This window comes from Alligator mississippiensis, chromosome 5, assembly GCF_030867095.1.
Source record: "Alligator mississippiensis isolate rAllMis1 chromosome 5, rAllMis1, whole genome shotgun sequence".
NCBI classification, from domain to species: domain Eukaryota; kingdom Metazoa; phylum Chordata; order Crocodylia; family Alligatoridae; genus Alligator; species Alligator mississippiensis.
The window spans coordinates 129,356,406-129,383,294 of record NC_081828.1 but is presented as its reverse complement, the minus strand read 5'-3'; the positions used below and the strand labels follow the sequence as shown (position 1 = coordinate 129,383,294).

Below are 26,889 nucleotides of genomic sequence, written 5' to 3'. Positions count from 1 at the left end.
GAAAAGCAGACATAGTATACAGCACCCTTTAATCAAGAGTTTAATTTTATTTTAAATTATTCAAATTGTTGTGTAATCCTACTATTCTTGCCAACAAAGGATTTGTACTGAAAGATCTGAAGATCTTGAATCACTTCATATGTATCTTTAGACCAACACACATTCCATACTGGCTGCTTATTTTTTAAAGTACCCCTTTAGGTATATTTTTATTTCTATAATTCTTTGAGGAAATATATTTTCTATTTTTAGTTTTCAAAGTTAGTGGCATCCATATGGACAGTAATTCCTTGTCTGTGCTACATAGTATTTTGATACAGCACATATCTAAGAAATCCACCCTTCATCTAGTTCTTTCTATTACCCTGGCCTGCCCTGAGGGTGATGCAGGCAGTTCTCTGACACATCTGGGCCAAAATTTGGTCCTGCATTACTTTGTCAATGTATGAACATTTTTTCCCCTCTTTTTCTAAGACAATTTACTTTACTGTAGGAAAATTTGTTCAAAATTAAATGCTAAAAAAGGATACAGCATGAAAATAGTAAGTATGCTGCTATCCATGTTTTTACCCTCAAGCCCACCTTCTCCCTGCAACCTTTTTCAAAGGATTCAAAGAAAAGCAATGTAACTTTGAAAAATCCTGCAGTACTTACAGATTGCAGTGCCTTTCGGTGATATAGCAATGTAGTTCTATGTTTTTTAAATCTGTTTATCCATTTACAGTATATATATAATTTCATAAAACTTTATGTAAAATAGCTTTAGAGTTTACTTAAAACAATAAACAAAGAAGTGGTCTCCTCCCATGCTGTTTTCTTCATTAGGAAGAAAGGATTTACCTTAACTAGCTATTGTAAGCTGAAAATATAACTGTTTTGTCTCTGTGGCATAACCAATATGTTATTAACTTAAGTTAGTTTAACATAAGTTAAAAAAGAAAACTTTTTTCCTACTCAAAATTCAGCATTATGGTGAAAAGGTCTTGTGTTTCAAGTATCTGTATGATTGAGAGTCTGAGGAGAGATGGCACTGGAGTTTTCTGGCTTGTCCAGGAAAATCTCTAAACCACTGAAGCTGAAAATGGAAATCTTTGTTTGAAGTACAGCAACTGTTTGTTTATGCCTTTCCTCTCCCCATCTCAGTTCTTCTAAATTTTGTCATTTGCATCAAGGCATTGTACATAATTGGAAACATCAGCTCTCTAAGGATTTAACCTTCTACTTCCCTCACTTATTAGTGAGCATCTCAAGCTGAATAAATCTTGGTGACAGTCTTCTAGTTTTAGAGAAGGCACATGGGAAGTTTCTGGTCTTGTACTGTTTTAAAACTGGCTAATTATGTTATAGCAAAGAGCTATTGGCTCTGGAATACAAGAATATAACAGTTCTACACATCTCATTAGGCCTTTCAGCTTTACTATACCTTGACTTTACTTTTGAATTTATCATTCCTGTTATCTCTCCTTTTGGGGTAGAGTGCAAAGGGATGTTTCAGAAATTGGTAGGTCCTTTTCTATTATGGCCTTTAAAAAAATCAGGATTTTGAAAAGCTCAGATGGTTTGAAAATTAGAAAATTGAATATGCTGTCAGGGTCATACGTTTCTAAATTGCTTCAGTGAGTTTCATTCATGGAATAGTGGAGGAGAAAGCTCCATAATTGCCTTATAATGCTTTCCCTACATAGCTTCATCAAAATGATGCTTTGACAGATGGTGAAATGGACTTCAAGAAAGTTCTTTGACATGCAGAAGCAAGATATATCTTGAAATCTATTCAGAACTCACTCCCTCGTTCTGTATAACTTTGGAATCCCACATACTTGTACTCCAAGAAGGGTTTACCTAGTCTTGCCCCAATATGCTTCTTTGCTCTAACTTTATCTCCTCTCAGCCTGTCTTCCTTAATAGTGAGTTTCAACTTGGGTGCCATGGCACCCCTCTAAGGCTGCCATAGAATGCCATACAGTGTTAGAACTGTTAGGTTAGCAGATATGATAAACCTAGAGATGTCAAAGATAAATAAATCCATAGTTTTGGTCTTACCGAGTACTTTGCAACAGAAAAATTGCTCTATTTTTTTTTCTGTAAACAAAAAAAAGGAAAAGTAAGAGCTGATATTTTCCAAGGGATGCCTTGAGTCTATCCAGGAGTGCCTCAAGTCTATCCACTAGTGCCTTGAAGCTAAAAACCAGTGTCCTAGAGCTATTGGGAGTCTGGAAAGGGGAGTGAAATGCAACCAAGAAACAGATATTCTTTGACATTTTAGCATGGCTTATTTGACATTTCAGTGAGGCAGAATCCAAGCTGCTTACGTCTAGTTCTTCTCATCAGTTTGTACCAGGGAAGCATTTACAAGTTCTGTGGCACCTAGGCTGGTACAGTCTGTATGCAGTACAATAAGGAGGTACCTTGTTATCCTTTACTGCCCTTGATGCAAATACTTAATTATTCCCAGACATGGACAGGCTACAATCTGGATCTTAGGCCATAAATTCCTCAGGCTCAGAATTGTCAATAAAGCTCTAAATAAAATAATGGCATCTTGTTATAACAGATATTGAATTTGAAATATGGGTGTCTTCTGAGGAAGATTAACAGAATTCTACTGAAGATAGCTCAAAGAATGGAGAAAGCATTTTTAAATTATAAGTACCCATAAGGTTCTATAGGTGTAGATAGGCTTAGTTATTTTCACATAACAACATTTAAACACACAGATTCCATCCAGTCACTGAGTCAGAGCAAAGAGCAAGCAAGAGAAGAGCCAGTATATGAACAAACTTAATTGTGTACAAGAATTGGATACTGAAATCATGCACCTCCCAAACTGGTTTCTAATTGCCTGACCTTTAGACTTCTAGCTAACGTGCCTATGAAATACATCAGTGATCCTTTGTCATAATAAGAAGACAGCTTTTCCTAAGTGAGAACTGGATTTTATGATACTTTCTTTTGGGAAGAAGAATGATTTATTAAACTGGGTGTAGGCAGTACTGAAATTTTGTTGTGTGCTCTTTTATTATTATTTTAAAATAAAGCTAGTAAAAGATTAATGTTGCTTTTCATGTAAGGGTGGTATTGATATCTCACATCCCACTGTAGGACCCAATATAGAAGATACTGGCTATGCTTATTTTCTTCAGGTTCACATGCATAAAATTTATTTGAATTTCCTTTCTTTAAGCTTTAGAGTAATAAACATGAAATGTCTTATATTAAACGTCACTCTTTCAATAATTTTTACAAATAATTTAAATTTTGCAAAATGAATGCTTATTTACAAAATTGTTTTTATTGAATTTATAATGAATTCACATTCTTTCTTGTAGCTTCTTGATGTGAGTAGATGTATTTTATAGAGTTTAGTTACTGTAGTGATCAAACATGCATAGTGGGTTCTTTTTATGCTTTTTTTTTTTAAAGATTTAGAATCTCTTTGGCTTCCAGAGTTGCATAGATTTTATATGAAGTTCCTCCATGGGCACTACAAGCAAAAGTATTTTTTTTAAAAAAAGGCAAAAGTCTTAAACAGGTCTAGCATGGAAAGATTATAGGCAAAAACAAAGCAACCCTCCCCCAAAAAAACCAAAGCTGAACCCAAACTTAGATTTTTTTCAGCAACTTCATTGAATTCATTTTACTTTTATTAGTCCTGACCCTGAGGCTAAGTATGTTCAATTGTTACAACAAAGAGGGTGCTATAATGAAGACTTTTTAAAATAATAAAACGCAGCATATGTGTAAACCATGCAACCTTGTAACAGGAAACTTTATAAGAAGGGCAGACTGTGCTTAACTTTTCCTCAATTTTGCTAGAATGAATTTTATTAGGTGCTAGTCAGAAAAAAATTATCAGCTGTGTTTTTATGCTGTGAGGTTAAATGATTCTTATTGACTATGTTTAAATACAGAAGCGATATAAATTTGACTTTGATTTATTGGTTAGGTTGCTTAAGGAGTTGGGTGTTTAACTAGTATTAAATTGCTTCTGGCTAAAGAGAGATTATTCCAAAAGCTCATTCTCTTGTGGGTTTGTTCAAGGGATAAATTCAGAAATCTCTTCTTAATGCCTCCCAACAGAGCATAATTTCAGCAGCTTATTAGTAGTGCCTCCTATGACTAGTGGCATTAGAACATCTTCTGTAAGTTGAAAATGTGAGGGCAATGGCGAACAAATAAAGGAGGCCATCGGAGTACTGTATTTATCAGAATCTAAGATTACTTTGAAGTGAAGATGACCCCCCTCTGCCCAGTATTTAAATTCTGTACATGGAAAATTGTAAATATGTTGTTTCCATGTATAGAATATAGTTTGTGGAAGGTCATCTTTAAAATTCCCCACTGCTACAGTGGGGAAAGCAGTAGCCCGACACCTGCCCCTTTCTCTCCTTACTGCTCCCACCCACGTTCCTCCTTCAGCTTTGGGCCAGCCTTTGGCTGTAGGCCCAGCTCTGTCCTGCATGGCCAGACAGAAGCAGCATTGACACAGCTCTGAGCCGGAGCAGATAGTAAGCAGTAAGGGGGAGGGGCAAGCTGGAGGTGGGAAGCAGTTGTGGTATTCCCTTTGGCTGTGCATTGCCTCCCTCCACTGCATTGAGTCGTTTTGGCCCAGCAGTTGGTGGCTCAGCTCTAGTTTTGCTTCCTAACCCAGGGTCGAAGCTGGAGCTGAGCTAGTGCCTGCCCTGGGCCAGTATCTCAAATCTAAGACATAGCTTCTCTCCCCACTCTGTCCCATGTTGTCTGGGGAGAAAAACCTTGTAAATACAGTCCCTCTCATTGGCCTTACCCTTTCTTAAGCCAGTGATGCCACTTTGACTCTCTGTTGTTAGGTTCATCATTTATGCTAGATATGCAAAATGGTAATTAAAACTGAAAAATATAGTACCTTTGATAAATAAAATGAACAAAACAAGATGGAAAACTGTCTAAGGATCCATGAACTTGAGGAGTATTGTATTAAACAATGATGGGCTTTTGAAATAAATAAACAAAGATACAGATTTTACTTTTTCAAGTCTGATAACCAGGTTGCACAAGTGCTCAATAATGTGAACACCAGAGACACCATCACTGCACTATATCATCTAACAAGCAACCACCTAAAGGCCTAACCCATCCATTTACTGTGGAGGAACTGACAGTTGGCATAGATTCACTGAAACATGGGAAGTCAGCAGGAGTAAATAATGTACTTGCTGAGATGATGCAGTACCTAGGACCTCTTGCAAGGCAATGGGTCCTGATTTATTCAGTTGAATGGTGAGTAAACAAATGCCACCTGTATGGAGGAAGGCAAGAATCATAGTTTTCCCTAAACCAGGGAAAGACCTTTTATCGCCAAAAAGTTATAGACCAATATCCCTTCACAGTATCTCCTACGGACTCTATGAATGTCTTATCCTGCAACGAATTTCACCCTTGGTAGATTCCAAACTTACATGAGACCCAGTGGACTTTAGATCAGGTTGATCCTGTGCAGGCCAACTAGTAAACCTCACACAGCATATTGAAGGTAGTTTCCAACAGAAGTTGATCCCGGGGACAGCGTTTGTTGACCTATCTGTTGCATATGATACTCTCCATCACCGCATCATGATTCACAAGCTGTACTTTATGACTAACAAGTTAGATCTAAGCCTGACCATCCATAGCCTCTTGGAGAACAGGTGCTTCTATGTGGAATTAAATGGCTGGAAAAGTAGATGGAGCTTCCAAAAGAATGACTAACCACAAGGCAGTGTGCACGCCTCATTTTATTCAGCATCTGCATTAACGATCAGCCACTTCCAGCCAAATGTCTGCATTTCAGCTATGCTAACAATCTCTGCATTACCACACAGTAGAAGAATTTTGAGGATATAGAGAAGATTCTGGAGAGGGCACTGAATTAGATGTCAGATTATTACCTAAATAATTATCTCATACCCAACCTGAGCAAAACCCAAATCCATGCTTTCCATCTGAGAAACCAGAATGCAGAACAAGACCTGAATGTCACCTGGGGTGCCCAGAGTCTTGAACATCAGAAACACCCAGTCTATTTGGGGGTAACACTGGGCTGTACACTTAGTTACAAAAATCACATATTAAATACCAGAGCCAAGGTCAACACATGAAACAACATTTTGCATAAGCTTGCAAATTCAAAATAGGGAGCACATCCATCCACTCTACACACTACTGCCTTAGCACTTTGTTACTCTGTGGCTGAATATACCTGCACTACCTGGAGATGCTCAAGTTCCTGTAAACATATTGGCACTGCCCTAAATGATGCGTGCAGAATTATAACAGGCTGCCTAAAACCCACCCCAGTTCCTTGCCTATATGCACTATTTGGCATAGTGCCCCCTTACATCAAGAGGAAAGTAGCAGTTGACATTGACTGCCAGGAACAAGGGTAAGACAACTGCCACCTGCTTTATGGGCATCAACCAGCACACTGTCGTCTTTCATCAAGAAATAGCTTTTTGTCCTCTACCATACCATTGCCCACACCACTGGAACCAGCCAGAACTACGCTCTGGCAAAAAAGACAAGAAATTGGAGAAACTAGGCGACAAAGCTGCTGAATGGAGCTGGCAAAGAATTAGCCCCAGTGAGGAGTTAGCATCCGGCTTCAATCACAAATGGCATGCATAGCAGAGCCTGAACAGATTGAGAGTGACTCTTGGCAAATGCAACTTTCTTATGAAATCATGCAGCCTCTATGCAACCAACCAACGTGTTTGTCAGGGGAAGCAAACCATGGATCATCTCCTGAGATGCCCTGTATCACCACAGTGCACCCCAGAATATTAGGCAACACCAACAGCAGAAGCAGTGCTCTGTGCAGAATTTTGGGAGCGGACCATACAGAAAGGTTGGGCTGGAGACACAATGAAGAAAACTAGGGATTATCTGAGAGAGGCAGTTTATTAAAGAGCCTGGCAGGTAGTGTATAACTTCCAGATCCTGAGGAATTCAGCGCTAAATCTTTTTTGAAGAGAAAAGTTTTTTTTTTTTTCCTAATTTTTGTCAGGGCTCTCAGTCCTCAATAACTGAAAGTGATTAATACCTGCCTCCATTACTATAGAACTTTTTCAATTTCTTAAATTATTTTGGGCTTATTTAGCCCTTTGAGAATGAAAGACAAATTCTTTTAAACTTTCATAATCAATTTTTATTTTCCAAATCTTTTATAGATTCTGCAGGTAGCTGGTATACTGCTCTCTCTAATTAGTCTTTAAAATGTGGTATCCAAATGTATATGATCATTATACATTAATAATATATATTTTTACATTTTGTAGTATTCCAGTAAAGGATTTACCAGTGCCATATAGAGCAATGATTACCTCGTTTATTTTTGATATCATAGGTTTTAATGATGATCCAGTGTAGCATTTGTCTTTGACTAGTATTTAAATCATCATCCCACTTGGATCCCTAGATTCCTTTCTATCGTACTACAGCCTAATCAGTCAATCTTCCTCATTAATTTCCTGTGAGACAGTTGTATAAATTATATCAGTGTTTTTCTAAAGTTTGGAAATGCTACCAGTTATTTAATTTATTTATTATTCTGTTATCCTATCACAGAAAAAAAAAAGATTTTCAATTACTTCAACCTTCTCAGTACCACATTATTATTTACATACAGATTTTCTTATCAAGTGGTCCAGCAACTTACAGCTATTAGATTTATTTGCTTCTCTGCAGTTCCCTCAGTTTTTTCCTTTCCCCTTAGAAATACATACTTTTTCTCTCTTCTAAATCTTTGAAATCTTACCATTCTTCAGTGGGCCCACAAAGAAGTCTTACAAAGGCACCATTACATCTTCTCTTAATTTTTCAGTGACCATTGATTCAAGTCGGTAGAACTGCTTTTCTTGCAATACTGTAGCATCTTTTTTGCTTTCCTTTTTTTTTTTCTTTTGCAAGTTCTACTCCAGTCAGGTTGTTTGGGCAGTTCGGGAGGCATTTTGATTAACTTACTGTATAAAGGAACCTGTGTTTTGGATGACTTAATAGAAAGATTACTTTTGGTCACTGAGTAGATGCATGCTTTTAGCCTGTTTCCTTCTAAAGAATTGAATAGAGAATTCAAATCTATTAGTTTTCATTTTGTTTTAATGAAAAATTGGGGTCAATGAACAGTATTACACGCAGAAAATGGGAATAGTGAATGCTGCATTTTTGTATGGAAGAGTGTAGGAAAGGAGTATATGGAAGAAAAAGAAGAGGAAAAGCCATGACAACATTCCTTCCTCTCTCTCCCACCGCCTCCAACTTGAAACAGTTGGTACAAGAAATTGGTTTGAGGTTTACTTATTTTTCCTCGTCTTTGGGCCTTATACAGTTCTTCTGTTAGTGAAAGACCTAGTGGCTGATAGTGATGGAAAACTTTTCTGGCTTTGATACAATTTTTTCCAAGGGAAAGCTTTTATGAAAAGTTTAGGGGTTTTATAAATAAAATTCAGCAGACCCAAACAAGATCATTTTCTTGCCTCTTGTGACATTTTTTTTGTTTATAAAGAATGTCTTGTACCTTTGGGATGTTGCACCATGGATATCTGTCCATTCTTCACAAAACAATACCCGATTATTGAAAGATATGTAGGATTGAAAGAGAAATATTTTACTTTGCTGATGACACAGCAGTATTTAGTTCCACTAGTAAAATATTATTTAAAAATGTACCTGAAGTTTTTTGTTTTTAACTTTTTTGGAAGTAAAACCTGAACATGAAGTTAAACCTCTGACTACTAAAATGTGCTATCAAGTTTGTTCTCAAAGTAGATAATTTTACAGTGCTTTTAACTGAGAGAAACATTGTTTAAACTCTAGTGTTAGGTAGGTTTACTATGTGAGAAGCTGAGCGTATGGAAATGAGCAGCCAAGTCTCAAAAAGGAGTAAAAAAAAACAAGTCTTGAGAAAATTTCCCTTTTTAAATAAAATACCTTTTAAGTTACTGTCAATTTACAGAGCTAATTAAATATTGCTTTTTTTTGGGGGGGGGGGTTGCTGAAGTACAGTGCTGCTTTACACAGAATGATTCAGAAGAATATTTTGCTTCAAACTGTTTACTTACTTCAGTAATGGGGTGATCATGCAAAGCAAACCCAAAATGGATACTATATATAAATTTGTTTTTAAGTGAAAATCTGGTACACATCATTTTCCTGAATGATAGTGGTAGGATTACAATTCAATATAAAACTTCAAAAGATCTGAAACATGTTGCAGGATTATCAGTACAGCAGAGTTTGAGATGTTGCCCTTTTTACTTATTTTAAAACACAAGATAGTCTCAGTAAATTTTCAAAAAGTTTCAAGTTGTAAGAGTTGTACTTTCAGTTTCATAGTTACACAGTTGGTAGGGTCGGAATGGACCTGAGCAGATCATCGAGTCCAACCCCATGCTGTGGCAGGAACGAGTACTGTGGTCAAATGACCCCAGCCAGGTGTTCATCCAGCCTCCTTTTAAAGACCCCCAGGGTAGGAGCCAGCACCACTTCTTTTGGAAGTTGGTTCCAGATCCTAGCCCCCCTGACAGTGAAGTAGTGCCTCCTGATGTCTAGCTTGAATCTACCCTCTGCCAGCTTGTGATCGTTATTTCTTGTCACGCCTGGTAGTGCTCGGGGGGAACAGGGACTCCCAATGCCTGCTGGTCCCCCCGACTAGTTTGTAAATGGACACTAGATCCCCGCTCAGCCTTCTCTTGTGGAGGCTGAACAGGTTCAGGTCCCGTAGCCTCTTGTAGGGCCTGCCCTGCTGCCCCCTGATCATGCAGGTGGCCCTCCTCTGGATCCTCTCTGTGCTGTCCACCTCCCTCCTGAAGTGTGGCACCCAGAACTGGACGCTGTACTCCAACTGCGGCCTAACCAGTGTTGCATAGAGGGGGAGGATCACCTCCTTGAACCTGCTTGAGATGCATCTGTGAATGCATGACAAGGTATGGTTGGCCTTCCTGACCACATCCCCACGCTGTTGGCCCATGTTCATATTGGCCTCAATAATGACTCCAAGATCCTTCTCTGTCTCTGCACTGACGAGAAGGGAATTCCCCAGCATATAGGTCTGCTGCTGGTTCTTCATCTCCAGGTGCAGTACCCTGCTCTTGTCAGTGTTGAAACCCATCCTGTTCTCATCCGCCCACCCCTGTAACCTGTCTAGGTCCAATTGCAGCCTATTCCTCCCTTCTAGCGTGCCCACTTCTCCCCACATCTTAGTATCATCTGCAAATTTGAACAGGGTGTATTTTACCACTTTGTTCAAGTCACTGATGAAGATGTTGAACAGCGCAGGCCTGAGGACTGAGCCCTGCGGAACCCCACTGCCCACATCCCTCCAACTCGAATAAGACCCGTCCACCACCACTCTCTGGGTGTGGCCCTCCAGCTAGTTAGTCACCCATCTTACTGTGTAGGCATCGACACCACAGTTGCCTAGTTTTTTAATGAGAATGGGGTGAGAGACCGTGTCGAAGGCCTTTCTAAAGTCCAGAAAGACTGTATCCACTGCGACACCTGCATCCAGGGATTTGGTGACCTGGTCATAGAAGGCCGCTAGGTTGGTCTGACAGGACCTGCCTCTAATGAACCCATGTTCTATCCATTGAAACTGGTGGAAGTGATATAGATAGAGTATTGCAAATCTTGAATACTAAGTTGTTTTTGACTACTGGAGTCTTAGAATATTGTTAAGTATCCTAAGAATGTTAATTTCTTAAGAATGTTAACTGATTCAAGGAATTTAATTTTAATTTCTTGAAGAAATGTTTAGGACTTTGTCTTCTTGCTGACATGTCACTAATGACTTTAACCTGAATTGTGTATGCAGTGCTTTGGAAAGGTGAGGCAGAGGAGGACTCTGCTGAAATAGTATGACTGTAGCAACAGAACAACAATACTAACAATAGTAATTAATGTTTTCATTGTCTAAAGTATACCAGGAATTTTGCAGAGTAAACAAATATGACATGGTTCATGCCCAGAAGAGCTCATAATCTTATACTAAGCATGATTCGGTGATATGAAAGTAACACAAATAAATAAATAAAAGATGGTGGACTAAGGAATGATAAGGGTTACAGCAGTCTTGCAAAACTGCTGTGAATATTTAGCTATCTCAAAATTAAATGTACTTACATGCCTTTTAACTTGGTGATTGATGATGATAAAACGCATGAAATCTCCCTCGCCCATCAAAAATAATTACTGATTGTGGGTGCATGGGCAGAGGTACTTTACAAGGCTGGGTTACATTAATGAGCATGTGTAATTTCAGGTAATATGCTTCCTGCCCAGTCTGACCACATGAAATAACAAATTACATGTTAAATCCATGGCTTCTCTGCTCAGACTGGCGGCAAGGAGACCCATAGTGATGGTACATTTTTTGTTTCAGTTGTAATCCACCAAAGCCTTTAATTTTGGCTACCAAACATCTATCAGTTCCTTATATCAGGCCTAGATAGTAATAGCAGGCAATGTTGTAGTGATTTATCTATTTTTTCCATTTTGTTTCTGTCTAGCCACGCTGTATGATGTGTTTCTAATCATAGGCATCTTTGTTAGAATATTAAAATCCTGTATTTCTTATTTTTATTTCTACCTTAAGACAATACATTATAAAAGGCTTTTAATGAGCTCTTTGGTTATATGCCATTTATTTCTACATAGCGGCAATTATATACAAAATTTTGGATTCTATTTCCCCCTGTTGTGGAAGTAGGAGAGCCTTCCTTTTTAGCCTAACAATCTAGTGGTTATGGCACTTGCCCAGGGAGCAGGAGATGCAGAGTAGACAAGAAAATGTTAGATTTCTCTTTCTGTATAGAGATTTTCTTTACATTCCTTTCCTTTTTGTCCCATTCTCTGCCTGCTCAATGGCCCACACTTTAGTAATCTATATTACTAGCAGAGGTGTGCTCCAGTCTAACTCCTGCCAGAGCCTGTGTATATTGTTTCTTGCACTATTTAAGAGATTGTTGGTTATACTTAAGAATAATGTTGGGCTATTCTTGGTCAGTGATATAAAGCATTTTCCCCCTTCCTTCCTCCTGTGTGCTTAGAGCTCTGCCTCGGCAGTGGTGTTAGACCCTGCTGGTCAGGAATGAAAGGACCTAGCTGAAGTCCTGGATGCGGATCTCCTTTGTGATGGTGCATTGTGCTGTTACTAGACCACCAAGTTAGTCTACCTGGTATTCTTTTAGAATGCACACTGACACACGTTTCCTGTTTTCAGCTAGGGAAGTAACCTAAGACTTGGTTTTTACTAGATTGAGGTTGCTTTAAGCAGTGCCTTAACGTACTTTCAAATGGTTTTTCCATTAGTCAGGAGCAGTTCCTGATTGTCCCACACTTATTTTGCTTCAGGAGATGCACCCAGCTGTGAGTTGAGCTCTTGAACAGGAAGCAACTTAGTGCACTCCATTCAGAGAGAAATTGGGGAGGAGAGGAACTCAACGATAAAAATAATCCTGTTTTCTCATGCCAGGGCAGGTCACTACAGTCTTCCAGCCTGTTGGAAAGTGTGGCTATAGTTACCTGTATACTGTATTGCTCTGTTTTCTCAGTGTAGGTTGACTGTTGCCTATGTAATTTAAGGCATATAAAACTAAATGAAAATGTTCTTGTGCTCTTAGATTCAGTGTTATCTGTGGGGGGTAGGGGTGCAGAATGCAACTCTTATGGCAATTATTCTTATTTTCACTGCTATTCTTTTCATAGACATACTTTGACTGGATGTTTTGATTAACATTTTCATGGTTGTGGAGTTATTTGCTGGTCTTAAAAAAAAAATAAAAAAGATAAGTTTATTCTGATTTTTATAATGTATCGCTTTTGCTGCTGCAGGTTGCATTAATGAATTTCACATGGTGCTCAGGCCTTGTGATTACATATTGCATTAATTTTTTTTATGAAAATGCTTTGGTGCCAGAGAGAATGCTGAGAGCACAGGAAATCATCAACATGCAAAAACTTGAGATCCAAAATAATGTTAATTAAAATCTTATTTCAGAGCCACCACCCAACTTCTTATTTTGGCTTTGTGTTAACTCTAAAAAAAAAATTGTTATTTCTTTAAAAAAAACAAACAAAAAAAAAATTATGTATATATGTATGTATATATATATGTGTGATGTAAGTGTATTTATATCCCATTATAATAACGAGATCTGCAAAACAACAGTAGCTGAACTAATGCTTAAAAGTAACACTTGCTGGCTGAGGGACATTCCTCTTGAGGCACAGGCTGCTGAAACTCTGGAAAGCATATGCAGAGTGTACACTAAGTGATTCCATCTGATCCACAGAAAACACTATGGGTTACATTTTCACTTTATAAATATGTCACTGGCAAAGCCAACTAGCTGCAGTGAGCTTTTTTGAAATGGACATTTCTGGCTTAAGTTTTGGAAGACTACATTTTAAAGTGAAACATAAAAACCCTATTCACTGGTTGCACGTTAAAAACAAATGGCCAGAGGAAATAAGATGAACTATAAAAAGTTGGAAAATGAAGAAAACTTTAATTTTATATGAACTGCTTAATTTTGCTTTACGTATAGTAATTTTAACAATTGAAATTTAAATCATTAAAACAAGATGGTTACAAACACAAATTTTAAAATAGATGTCATGTGAATAACAGAGACAATGCAAGAATGACAAACCAAAGGTTTAATTGTCATTTACTACCTGGTGTTGTACTGTTGAAGTCAGTTGCCACTGACTCAAATACTGCTGGATCAAGCCCTAAATATACCAAAAAATCCGTTTTACTACTACTGAATTAAATATAGTTTAATATCTGTTCTGATTGCGCTTCTGAAGTACTTGCAATATTTATTCAAAATACAAGATGAAATGTCTTTATTCTTGGAGTGGGGAAGACTTGTCTTGGATTTGAGTACTGATCTGGGGCAGGTGGTGCCTGAGCTCTGCTTACAGGCATGGTGCGGGGTGGGGCATGTAGGTATATGCACCTTGGGGCAGGTTGCAGGGGGCAGTCACAGGCAAAGGGGGATCACATGGTGGGGGGGGGCGAATGGCAGGGGGGAACACATACATGTACAGCCATGGGGGGAGGGAGGCCAGGTAGCGGGGGAGGGGCAGGGGTCTAACCCCTTGCCCCCTGCTACAGCAGTGGCAGGGAGGACAAATTTAAGATGATCTTCCACTAATTAGATTCTATACATGGAGAATTCCAACACATTTATAATTTTCCATATGTAAAATGGAGGGATCAAATTGAGTTATTGGGAAGTATCATATTAAATTCATAGATGGAGTCAAGTTAATATGGTATATCTCCAATGATCATTTTAATAAATATTTATTACTGTAATAACATGAACTGCTTCAGCAATGATAATTTTTGTATGTAGGGGTATATTTGTGAACAATAAGGATAAATATACTGTCCTCCTGTTCGCAATTAGATACATGCATATATGCAAGAGTGTTTAATAAATCTTATTTTAACTTAGTGATTTTTCAGAGTCATGATGCAATAAATTGACAAGTAAATTTTATATTTCATCACTTATGAGATCAAATCTTATTGCTACTTAGCCTAACATCTTCTTGAACAGTAAAGACTTGTGTTTTAATCTGTCACTGAAACTAAAGCAGCCTTATCAATGTTGTTGCTGCCTACTGTATGCTAGTGTGAGCATGGTGTGACAGACACATAAATAATGCATTAATTAAAATGAAGCCTTGGTGTTTTACTGATTTATTTTAGGAATATATTTAAAATACTCTTTCCCTAGTAGGGAAATATATTTTATGCTGCAATATGTTTTCTGGTTTCTCAGTTTAGTGACAGTGAAGGAATTATTGGTCACATTTACAACGTTTCAAACAATAGAGTTGCAATATACACAGAGATTGATATAATTTGTATTGCAATTTAGCAACGCTTTGTTTAAAATAAAGTTAAAAAAAACATTTTGCTTCTAACATGCTGCCATTTTGCTTGGCTTTTCTATATTTTAGTAGAGATTTATTTAAAAAAATATATTTTTAACAAGTATAAGGAAGTAACAAAGCTATTGAAAAGGTAAACAAATCTCACTGAATTTGATTATGTTGCCAGTTTCACTCTTGTAGTTACCATAAGCCCACTGGGATATATATTTTACTGTTAATGTAATGTTAAAGCCTGAGGCAGTATCGCAACGCTTCATCTCTAGAGAAATATATCTTGAAAAGTGGACAAAATTTTGTTTTGCAAAAAAAATAGCTATATAAATGAGTAATTCTTTAAAATAGAAATCATAGAAAAATTAGGGTTGGAAGGGACCTCAGGAAGTCATTTAGTCCAACACCCTGCTCAAAGCAGGACCATCCCAACAATCTCATCCCAGCCAAAGCTTTATCTAGCTGGGTTTTATAAACCTCCAAGGTTAGATTCCACAGCCTCTCTGGGTAGCCAGTTCCAGTGCTTTACCTACCCTTCTAGTGAGAGAGTTTTTCCTAATACATAACCTAAAATTTTCTTGCTGCAACTGGAGCCCATTACTCTTTGTTCTGTCATCTGCCACCACTGAGAACAGTCTAGCTTGATCCTCTTTGGAACCTCCCTTCAGGAGGATGCTATTAAATCCCCCCTCAGTCTTCTCTTCTGCAGACCTAGCCCAGTTCCCTCAGCCTCTTCTCCTAAGTCATGTTCCATAGCCCCCTAATCATTTTCGTTATCTTGTTGTACTGTCTCCAGTTTGTCTAAATTTGGAGGACTTGTACTGTTCCAGTTATATGTTTTTGATTGAAAGAACCAAAATAATTTAGAAAATTGATCAAAATTTATGAAACTTAATGGTTAGGTAAAATTACAGTAGTTGGAATATTCTAGTTCAAATTATTATTATTATTTATTCTAAACTCTACTGCTTATAGTGCCAACAGATCTCTTAGATTAGTGGCACACTATGATAAATTTGTTTAGGGAAATAAGAAACCTAGTTTAAAAAGTTCTTTCCAAAGACCTCAGCAAAAGCGGGAACTAATGGTTCCATGCATTAAATATTACTATAATGACAGGCCAATTTAGCAATCTGGTGTATTGGATAACACTAATTTACAATAAGTATTGGATAAAGATAGAAGAAACATACTGTCCAAAAGTCAAACGGAATATATTACTATGGCTAAAGAAATATTTCAGGACAAATTTAAATATATATTTGATTCCTCTTGCCCTGGATTGAGCAACGAGGAAGACAAGAGTGAAACTTCCTGAGGTTTTGCTTTTCTTTCTTGAAATAACCCAAAATGGAGCCATAGAGACCAGAGTGGAAATGGCAAGCTTGTTCAATTTTGTTTCCTGGAAAATACACTTGTAATAAACTTGCAGTAGGGCTGAGGAGAAGAAAATTAGGGGATTGAATTTTGCACTCTGAGGGGCCAGTGCATGAGTGCACTGAGAGAGTCTCATCTGTGACACTACTAGCTAGCTTCTTAAAGCTCAGAGGAGAGAGTTGTGAATTTGTTCTGCAGCTTGATGAGGTGTGGTGTTGTTTGTTTATTATTAGGTGGGAAAGAGAGAGATATTATACATAATATATAGAGTGCAGTAATTCAGTTCTGAGATGACAAAACCATGAATAACTCATGTCAACATTTAAAAGATAAGGAAGTAGGTTCTAACCAGCCAAATATGAAAGAGACTCTCTTGATCCTTAAGGCTGGGGACAGAAATTACACACAAACTGGTATAAGTGATCAGAGACCAGTTTAAATCTGTAACACAACAGAAGTTCAGTGCACATAAACTGCTTGCAAAATGGCTGAAACCAGTTCAAAATAAACCTGGATGGATGAAGTATCAGCCTTAAATGATTTAGATTAAATTGGTTTATTGAACTTCTGTTCTAGATCTCCTCCAGATTCAAGTTAACTCACAGTCCCCCAGTATCCAAGGATGCTTTGCATCTTCCCCATAACCCTCCACCCCTTGCCAGGTGGGCAGGCTAGCCTTGGCCCAAGCTGTCTGTTCCTGCTGAGCAGGGAGGCATGCCCCAGCACCTGGCCTGAACCACTACAGGTGTGTAGCTGCATTTCTGGAATCAAAAGTGAATGTCTGTTAACTTCCTTCTTAGTTCAAGTTATGCAATTTAGACTAACTTGAGAAGATTGAATTGCTTCGGCCTTGGGCTTTTTCACTGTCTGTACTTGGCCTCACTGTCTACTTGGGGTGCTCAGGTTTGGCCTGCAGGACTCCTTACTGGTCCAAAAATTTGGTGAAGGGGAGCTGTGACAGTGTTAATTGCTGCTCCCCAATTGACAAATTTCTGGACTGATGGGGAACCCCACAGGCTGTGGCCCTGCATACTAGATCAGGCAGAGCAGAGGCAGCATGAGCCCTGATCTGGGCATATGGGATGGGGCAGTGCAGGCCTGAGCAGAACTTCCAGCTTGTAGGACCAGAAGGTTGAGCACCACTGGTGTATAAGGAACTAGGTTTCAACCAGCCAAATGTGAAAGACATTCTTGGTCTTTAATAGACTATAAGTAGATTGTAATTTTGTTTTGTTTTTTATCCCACACACCCTGAATCTGAAAAAGCTCCTGCAGGCAGTGGCAGGGGTGGGGGTAGCCAGTAGCTGGATGCGGCTGCTCTGCCTGGCTCTGTAGGGCCCCCCAAAGAGCGGGGCCCGGGGCAGTCGCCCCGATTTCGGCCCCCCCGCCCCATCCCAGGGATGGCCCTGGCTGATGGGCAGGATGAGGAGAGAAGTCTTTCTAGTAGGATTGTATTTTCTGATCAGCAACAGCAAAGGTTAGGGAATATATCAAAGAGTGCTTGCATGGATAGTTGCAAGCATGGAGTTGCTTGGAGTGCTTGCATGACTTGCTGAGGCGATTGCTTATCAGTTTCTAAATCATATCAAGGTCAGAAGTAGTAAGAAGAGGTTGGAGAGAAGATGTTCACTTTTTCAGTAGACGCCATTTACAAACTAGAGATGCTATGCAGTTCATGGTACAGCCATTAGCATTAAATTAAGTCTCTCTGTCTCTCTGTCTCTCTCAACACTGGTTCAAACCTTGATCCGTACTTGATCTGGTTCAAACCTTTATCTCAGGCAGAAGTGACTAAGAAGTTTACAGGGAATTTACTAAGTTTTCACTAACCAGGAGAGGACTGAATCCAGTTCTCATATTTTGGTTCAGACTTACCCCACTGCTTTTTAGAATTGTAATAAATGCTGTTTAATTTTTTGTTGAGATATCAATTAAGGATGCCATCAGCTCTTTAAATTACCAGACCAAGAAATTCAAAATTAAGTTAGACCCTTAGTATTAACCCTTAAAAAAATCTGATTCATGCACCTTGCTTTATTTTTGTTTAAACATTGCATAAAATTACTTGTACATCATTTCCCTTGACTAATTTCAGAATCATATGTTGTTTAAATCATTTGTGTGATCTTGGCTAGTGCTTCAGAAATTCTTGGCCTTTAAGCAACAAATGAAAGTTTATTTTCACTGTGTTCAGTGGTAGATTTAATCTCCTGAATGCCATACAGTGTGACATTTGATCTCTTGAGCCATGTGAATAGTGCATAAGTAGTCAAATGACCAGTAAGGTTCTTTAATAAAATTTTTTTGTACACATTTTCAAACGAAGCTTGGCTTTCCACATGTAGTAGGTGTATGTGTATATAATATAAAATATGTTTCTGATTTTATAAACAATAACACCTAGGTTGAACAGAAGCCTGGCTTATAATTAAAAAACTCTGATTTATAATTTAAAAAACATGTGTTTTAGTGTAAGAAAACCTAAGGAAAACTGTAACTCTAAAACAAGCGTCTCGTTTAGAAAACACTTCAAGATTTGTACATGTTAAATCCATAATTCTATTAAAAGGATTGAATTTGGTAACAGGAAGCTTTTATTTATTTATTTTTTAACTGTTAACAGAGTTAAAGAATTTGCATTTCCTAAGAAGATGTATGACTCCTACCTACCAAAGTAACAGGAAAGATTAACAAAGCGTTATTTCTGCCTTGCTAAAGCACTTGGATAAGATGGATGCGTTTTACATCAGTGGTCTAAAATCATCCACCAAATTTTTTTACACTTTGGGAGATAAAGCTCATGTTCTGTCCTATATAAGACTGACTATAGTTTTTGAAGAGGTTTGCTTAAATAAAATGTTTTACTTAAAAATCTACATTTATAGATCAGCTGTTTAGAAACCTGAAACAAGTTTTAAAATAAAACTTGATGGAATTTAATAATCAAATTGAAGTTGTCAGTGAATCTAGTAGCCAGTGACATAAAAGCTGCTGATATGATATATATGATCTTTATCACTTTCAGTTGTAGAGTGTGTAGTAAAAGGCACTAGTTTGGCTGATTTCACTAGCTGGCAAAATGTTAGTCGGCTTTTAAACAGTGCTTTAATGGTTTCCATGTTGCAAATACTTTCTGCAAAATGTAGGTGATCTGTATAGATCCTTACATGATTTAACTTTAAAAGATTAGTTTTCATTGTTAGCTTAGCTAAGTTTCCTTTAGAAGTCACTGTAGACTCTTGATTAATGGACTGTTTCATTCTGTTTCATGTTTAATAAGAGGAATGGCATTTTTCTAAGGTTGAAGGAAATTCTTTTCTATGCATTGATTTATGATTTTGTTAAACCAAAGTGCTATTTCTGCCTTATTAAAGCGCTTGGATAAGATGAATGTGTTTTACATCAGTGGGTCAGTAAAATCATCTACCAAAATCTTTTACACTTTGGGAGATAAAGAAAATGTTCTGTGTTATACCATACTGACTAATTTTATAGTTTTTGTAGAGGTTTGTTTAAATAAACCATTTTACTTGGAAATCTACATTTAGAGATTGGCAGTTAAATCAGATTTAGTTAAAAGTTAAATTACCGGTAAGTTTTAAAAAGTTTCACATAAATAAAATAAAAATACAGCTACACTCATTTCATTCCAGCTTTCTAGTAGCTTAGTTCAGGTCAGCAACTTTATGCATTTCCAGCTGAATCTGGCCCATGGAGCCATTTTATGCAGCCCACAGTGGTTTCTGAGGCATTTCAGCAGCAGGATTCCTGACTCAAACATAGTATGTGTTACTCTAATTAAAAGAGTGATTCCTGTCACAGATAAAATGTGGGCACTACTTGCAGAAGCTACTGCTCAGGACACCACATTGCAAAAAGTGATAACAGCTATTTGTGCTGGTTGGCTTGGAAAACATATACGTAACCACTACTCTCAGTTTAAGGAAGAGGTGTCAATACCAGGTGGCATTTTGTTCAAAGACTCACGACTTACTGTTCCAGCAGTGCTAAAGAAAGACGTTAAACAGAATACATGAGGGGCATCTAGGCATTTCAGAATGCAAAAGAAGAGCAAGGGGTGCTCTACATTGGCCCAGCATAAATAATGACAGCGAAGATACTGTAAAAGGCTTGTACAACGTGCCTAGATCAGTGCAAAGAAAAGAGCCCATGATGGTCATGGAGCTCTGTGGTATCAAGTGGGCATCAACTTATGCATGCAGGTGTCATAACCCAAAGGTATGATTTTGTGTGTGCTTCGGCACTAGAATTATCCCCGTTGAATTAAAGCTTCATTGCACAGTGGAGTTTTGCTGTATAGAGAACCCGCGTGCAAGGGAAAAGTTCCCACCGATTTGCAGCTCTATTTGCGGGGTGCATTTCTCAAGTTGCAACAGAAATGCACGGTGCAAAGGAGTTCCCGCCACCCGTATGCAAATTTGTCCCCCGCTATTGGCTAGTTCTAAATTATTCCCATGTGGCGGCTAGCAATTGGCCTGCTAGCCGTATAAGAGGCTTGAGTGGTTTCCGCCCAGGTCGAGGAGGACTCCACATCGATCTCATGGGGACTCTGGGTACACGGCAGGGCAATAGAAACCTTGTGTGAGACTCAGAGGAATCTGGCAGCCTGATCCACTGCCCACCTCTTCCCATCTTCGAACTATAAAATTTCATAAGACGTATCTACGAGTTTCCATTTCGGTGGCGCGCTTGTCCAGGGCATCCGGAGCTCTGTTTACGAGGAGCCTAGCAAACTCCATCTGATTGTTCGTGTCGTTTTGTCTGTAACCGCAACTCAAGCAAGTTTTCCAGCCTGCACCGCGACCATCTCCGGTGTAAGTAAACAATCTTCAAATCTACCATTACGCATCTGTGCCTAATTCTAGCTCGTTGCCCGCCCTCTCCGACCCGGCGTGCCCGGGCTGCTGGCCACAGCCCGCGTGCAGCGCTAAAAGGGCCCGGATCACGCCCGGCCCGCACAGCAGGAAAAAATTATGTATTGGTGCTTGATTATTATTCTCACTGTTCTGAAATTTCATGGCTCAAAAGTAAAGCAGCAAACTGTGTCATAACTCATATCAAATTGATTTTTGTTAGACATGGGATTCCACAAACTGTGAGAACAGACAACAGACCTCAGTTCAACTATCTTGAGTTTAAAGAGTTTGCAAACAAATATGGATTCCATCATATCACTTCAAGTCCTACATACCCATAATCCAATGGCCTGGTGGAAGATGGAGTACAAATAGTACTCGACTACAAATAATGAAGAAATTGGAAAAAAAAGCCGTAGATTCACACATGGATGTTTACCCGTTACTCTTAAATTACAGGGCAACACCCATGAAACATGGATTGTCCTCAGCACAGGAAACTCAAAACCAGGCTGCCAAACCTTGTGGATGATGCTCATCAGAATGAAAAGCAAGACATGAAAAAATTTAAAAAATCAACAAACTCAAACAAAAATGGTACTGTGACAGGGGTTCCAGGGAGTTACTATAACTGCACAACAAAGATATGGTGCTTATTTCAGATGAATGAACATGGAAACAAAAAGCACTACTTTCCCATCAAGTAGTTTCCAGATCCTATAAAGTTGTCATACTGGAAGGACAGGTGTTAAGAAGCAGCAGATGACACTTTCAGCTTGTAAAAGGGAAAAAAAGAAGCAACATCACAAGACTCACCAAAGGAAACAGCTAACAACAAAGCAACAAGAAATAACAGAGGAGATTGAAAATGACACAGAAGTAGAGACATCTGAACAAGGAAACCAAACAAGAACTGAACCAGTAGGGATTGAGAATGCAGAGAAGTTGAGAAGATCACTTAGAGCTGAAAAGCCAACACAAAGACTAGTAGAGGCCTGTTAAAATGTGCTTTAACTGTGGGTTGAACTAACTTCCAGTATTAGTATTACAAGGGATATGTTGCACGTAAAGGGAGAAGATGTGTGGATACCTTTAAGAGTGTTATGTATAAGTTGTTACATTTGCCTTGGGATTTGAGGAGGCAACCAAAGGGAACAGCACAACAGTAGGCTGGGCTCTGCTTTCTGAATAAACAAGCTTTGTTGTTCTATAAGCTTAACTCCTTGGTCTTTTATGAACTGCACAGATAACATATTTCAGAGGATTATGATTCAAAAGGTCTGGTGGGGTTAGAACGCTAGAAAAGGCAGGACATTGGGGCAGTGGAGTCATTGAATCTGGCTTTGTTTCATTTGCACTATGGATGTTCTTTGCTCTATAATTAGCCAATTTCTTTTCCCTCCTCTTTTTATTCCCAGTCATTCCATTGTGCAGAGTCCTAATTGGGCCAATATAAATATTGGTAGTAGAGCATTAGCTTTAACTTTGAACATGCTGGGTGAAGTCATGGGCTCATTAAGTTAATGGATGTTTTTCCATAGATTTGTTTGGGTTTTAAGACTTCATTCTATTCTGTTTTGAGTCATAAGTGGTCTATTAGCTAAATGTAACTTGAAACCTAAGCCTTAGTTGCAATAAGGTTTCCTTAGATAGCTTTGACAGTGCAAAAGGTCATTATATTGAAAGTAAATTACACTTGTGCCCATTTTAAAGCCCCTTTATACTGCCAATGGTAAATGAGTGTTCCTTTACACTTAAAGTATATAAAAATTCAGGCCCATGTGTTTACTTAAAAAATAAATGGCCGATTAACATTGCTTTGTTTCGATTTCATATAGGTCGAGATTTGATATGCATACAGTCCATGGATGGAATGCTTATGTTGTTTGAACAAGAAAGTTATGCTTTTGGACGATTTCTTCCTGGCTTTCTTCTGCCTGGTCCATTAACTTACAGCTCTCGAACGGATTCTTTCATTACAGTATCTTCCTCTCGACAGGTTGAGAGCTACAAGTATGTATACATGTTAATTATTGTGTGGGGCTTTTTTGTGGCTGCTAACATAGAATGTATAAATTGACCAAATGGAAATGGGTATGTTCTGTGGAAGTATAAATATCACACTTACATTTTATTTGCTTTTATTACTGTTGTACCACATTTCTCCATGCAAGAGGAAAAAAAACCCATAACAAGATTTAAGTTGCCAGCTGAGTGATTTTATTGCAGCTTTGGGCGCTTGTGTATTAATCTGAAGAGGTATAAATTTGCCTTATAGTAATTACCAGGAGATTGAGACAAAAGTCTAGAGATAAGTAGAGTCAGGGGACCTGGCTAAAAACATAGTATGGAGCAGCAATATCAGAAGCCTTAGTAATGTTCTCAGGGAGAAGATTGGGCAGCCAGGTGTGTGTGTGTGTGTGTGTGTGTGTGTGTGTGTGTGTGTGTGTGTACACTTTCTCTCGGAACATTGTCCAGTCTTCTCCCTGAGAACGTGTGTGTGTGTGTGTGTGTGTGTGTGTGTGTGTGTGTGTACACTTTCTCTCGGAACATTGTCCAGTCTTCTCCCTGAGAATGTGTGTGTGTGTGTATACATACATATAGGGTATTTGAGTTTATATACTAATGTAAGAAGCATTGCGAATGAACAAGAACAACTGGAGGTCCTACTCATTGACAAGCCCTTGATTTAAAGATGGAGGAAAGCTCATTGATGGGTCTTGAGGGGACTTCAGAGTCCCATCTTTGAGCCAGAGATCCATCTGCAGAAGTTGCAGTTCTTTCTTCAAGGCAGAGTAGGCTATATGCTGTGGTTTCTGTCTTCTCTCTTCCTCTGTTCTCTCCTCTCTGCTTTGAGGGCAAGATACTTTACCTCAAAGTAGGCTGCCACTTGGCTGAGGTTGTGGCACCATTGGAGTTGGTTAGCAGCCAGCTCCTCCCAGCTCTTGATGTCAGCATCCATGTTCTTGAGGTATGCCTTCAACATGTCCTCGTAGCATTTCCTCTAGCTGCCATAAAATGTTAAGCCACCGTGAAGCTGGGAGTACAGCACTTGTTTTGGGAGTCAAGAATTGGGCATCTGCACATGATGTTCTGTCCAGCACAGTTGGTGGATGATGGGGCCAGGCCGCAGGATCAGGGTCCTTCCCAGCTGGCTGCAGCTTGGGGCTGCGGGAGCTGTGCACCCAGATTACTCCTGGCTCCCCACACCCAGACTGGGCCGGGCTATCATGGAGCCACTATGGTGGGCACGCCTCTCCCCCTCTGGCTTGGGTTGTGGCTGTGGGAGCTGCAGCCAGCTGAGAAGGGCCTTGTCCCTGAAGCCCGGCCCCGCTATCTACCTGTCTTGTCTGGGGCTGCGGGGCTGAGCTGGGCCAGCCTTCAGATGCTGCTGAGGGTGGGAACGGAGGGGCTGAGCTGGGCTGGGCCATGGGGGCAGGGCCCTTCCCAGCCAGTTAGGGCTATGGGAGCTGTGTACCTGGATTGCGCCTGGCTCTCCGCTGTAACAAGTGGGCATCCTGGGGCCGGTCAAATCATTGGCCTGCCCACTTGTCTCTGGGCTAACTGCCTGCCTCCCACGTTTGCCACACCTTCGATGATATTAATTAGATGTTAACCGGGTGGGAGGCTGCCCATTTACTTGCCAAGGGCCTATGTACATGACTCTGACCTTCCCTATACTGTGTCCCATGCCTCGTAGGTGGCATCCATATCTCCCCAGTGCCTCACACTGGGACCCTCACTCCAGTGCCACATGCCAGGACTCTCACTCTTGTGCCCTCACACTGGAACTCGCAATCCCCATGACCTCACGTTGGGACTTGTGATCCTTGTGCCCTCACACTGGGACTTAAAACCATGTGCTCAGGGCTCCCAGCTGTGACCTTTTCCCTAGGCTCTGTGCCTGGCTTGGCACCCTCTTGGTTCCCTCATGCCCCACACTGGGCCTCAAGCCCCATATGCCTCACTCTGGGCTTCTCAATATCCCCAAGCTCATCCCCTGCCTGACACTGGGCTTTAATTCCCTTATCCCTTTGCTCCAGGAGCTTCACACACAGCTCCCCAGTAGGTTTAGGGCCCCACCTCCCTGGAGCCTCACACTGCAACTCAGGACTCTCAGCGAGCCTGGAAACTTCTTCGGATCCCTTCATGAACTGGGCCCTGCCTCAGGACTCACTGTGAGCCTGGACTCTTGCTTTGTTCTTTAGGGTGTGTCTCCCCTACCTTTTCCATTCCACTGGGTCACCCACAAGGCAGCGGGGGCTGAGGCTTTCTGGCACCCCATACTTGCCCTTCACTGAGGAGGCCCAGGTGTGGCATTTCCTGGAGACTGCCCTGCCACTGGCAGTTCCACCAAACCATCCAGCCCAAGCAGGGTGCAGTTTTAGGTCATGTCCCAGGACCAGGAGCCTCCACCTTCCCCATAGCTCCTACCCTGAACCTCCAGGATGGTTTGTGCAGCAGCTCCAGCCGGGTGTTCTTCTCCCAGTTGCTAGCAGCAGACTGCTGGCCACAGTGCTCAGGGCTTTTCTCTTATAAAGAACAGCTGGGCCCTGTTCCCAATCAAGTAATTGTGCCTGATTGAGAGTGCAGCCACCTGCAAGCTGCTTGGCTGTCTGCTCATGCCCCTGTGAGTAACAGAGTACACCCTGTGCTCTGTTACACCCGCACCTAGGCCAGGCTGGACTGTTATGGAACTGCTGTGGGTTGTGGAGGGCTCTTTCCCTCCTCCATTTCCTCCTTCCCCACCACAGGGCTTTTGGCGGGGAGGGGAGCCTCTGTGCAATGCTGCCTTGGGGTTCAGGGCTAGAGGGGCACAGTGTTGGGCCCTGCTGTGGAGCGGGGAGAAAACCATCCATAGGAAGCCCTTGGTGGCCTTTTTCCCCAGCAGTACAGAGCCCCCCAGTGGGTGTTCTCAGTTGTGGGCGCTGTAAGCAAATCTTCTAAACTTTAGATCGTGCTTGTACAGGAGGGTCTGGCCAGGGCTCAGGCAGGGGCTGGATTAGACACTAGAGGACCTCTGGAGGTCCCTGCCAGCTCCTCTTCTCTGTGATTTCCCCCTCCTTTTTCCCCTTCGCTTCAGGCCTGGGGCTGGGGTCTGGCCATGCTAAAGCAGTGAGTGGAGAGGAAAGCCAGGCAGACCCCAGACGGGGTCCCATGCCAGTGGGAGATGGAGGGGAGGGGGGATTAAATCCCCCTTCCCCTCAAGCTGCTGTTGTCTGGTCACACCCCTTGCTCCTGCTACTCAAACAGCGAGGAGGATACTGTGGAGCATGGTTTACCACCCCCAGCCCCTTCTCAGCCAGCCGGCCCTCTGGAGTAGACAGCCCAGCCCAGGGCTGCAAAGCATCCTGGGATGCTGGAGGACTGTGAGTTAATTTAAACCAGGAAGGAGTTTGGGACAGAAGTTCTGTTAAACTGGTTTGACCTAAATCAGTTATGTCTGATTACTACAGTCAACCAGATTTGGTTCGTGCTTGTAGGAAGGCAGTTAGACGGGCCAAAGCTACCATGGAGCTGAGGATGGCATCCCAAGTTAAGGATAACAAAAAATTGTTTTTTAGATATATAGGTTGTAAAAGGAAGGCCCAGGGTGGAATAGGACCTCTACTAAATGGGCATGAAGCAATTGGTGACAGACAGGGGGGACAAGGCTGAACTCCTCAATGAGTTGTTTGCCTCAGTGTTCCTAAGCGAGGGGCAAGACAAGTCTCTCACT

At 40.4% G+C, this 26,889-nt stretch overlaps 1 protein-coding gene across 6 annotated transcripts in view; it reads left to right on the top strand.

Moving 5' to 3' along the window:
• BBS9 (Bardet-Biedl syndrome 9) overlaps positions 1 to 26,889 on the top strand; it is a 478,425-nt gene that overhangs the window by 26,433 nt on the left and 425,103 nt on the right. For all 6 annotated transcript variants that reach the window (XM_019483427.2, XM_019483428.2, XM_014602583.3 and 3 more), the window contains one exon: positions 23,009 to 23,183. In XM_019483427.2, the coding sequence (XP_019338972.1) occupies positions 23,009 to 23,183 (175 nt within the window). The remainder of the gene's footprint in view (positions 1 to 23,008; positions 23,184 to 26,889) is intronic.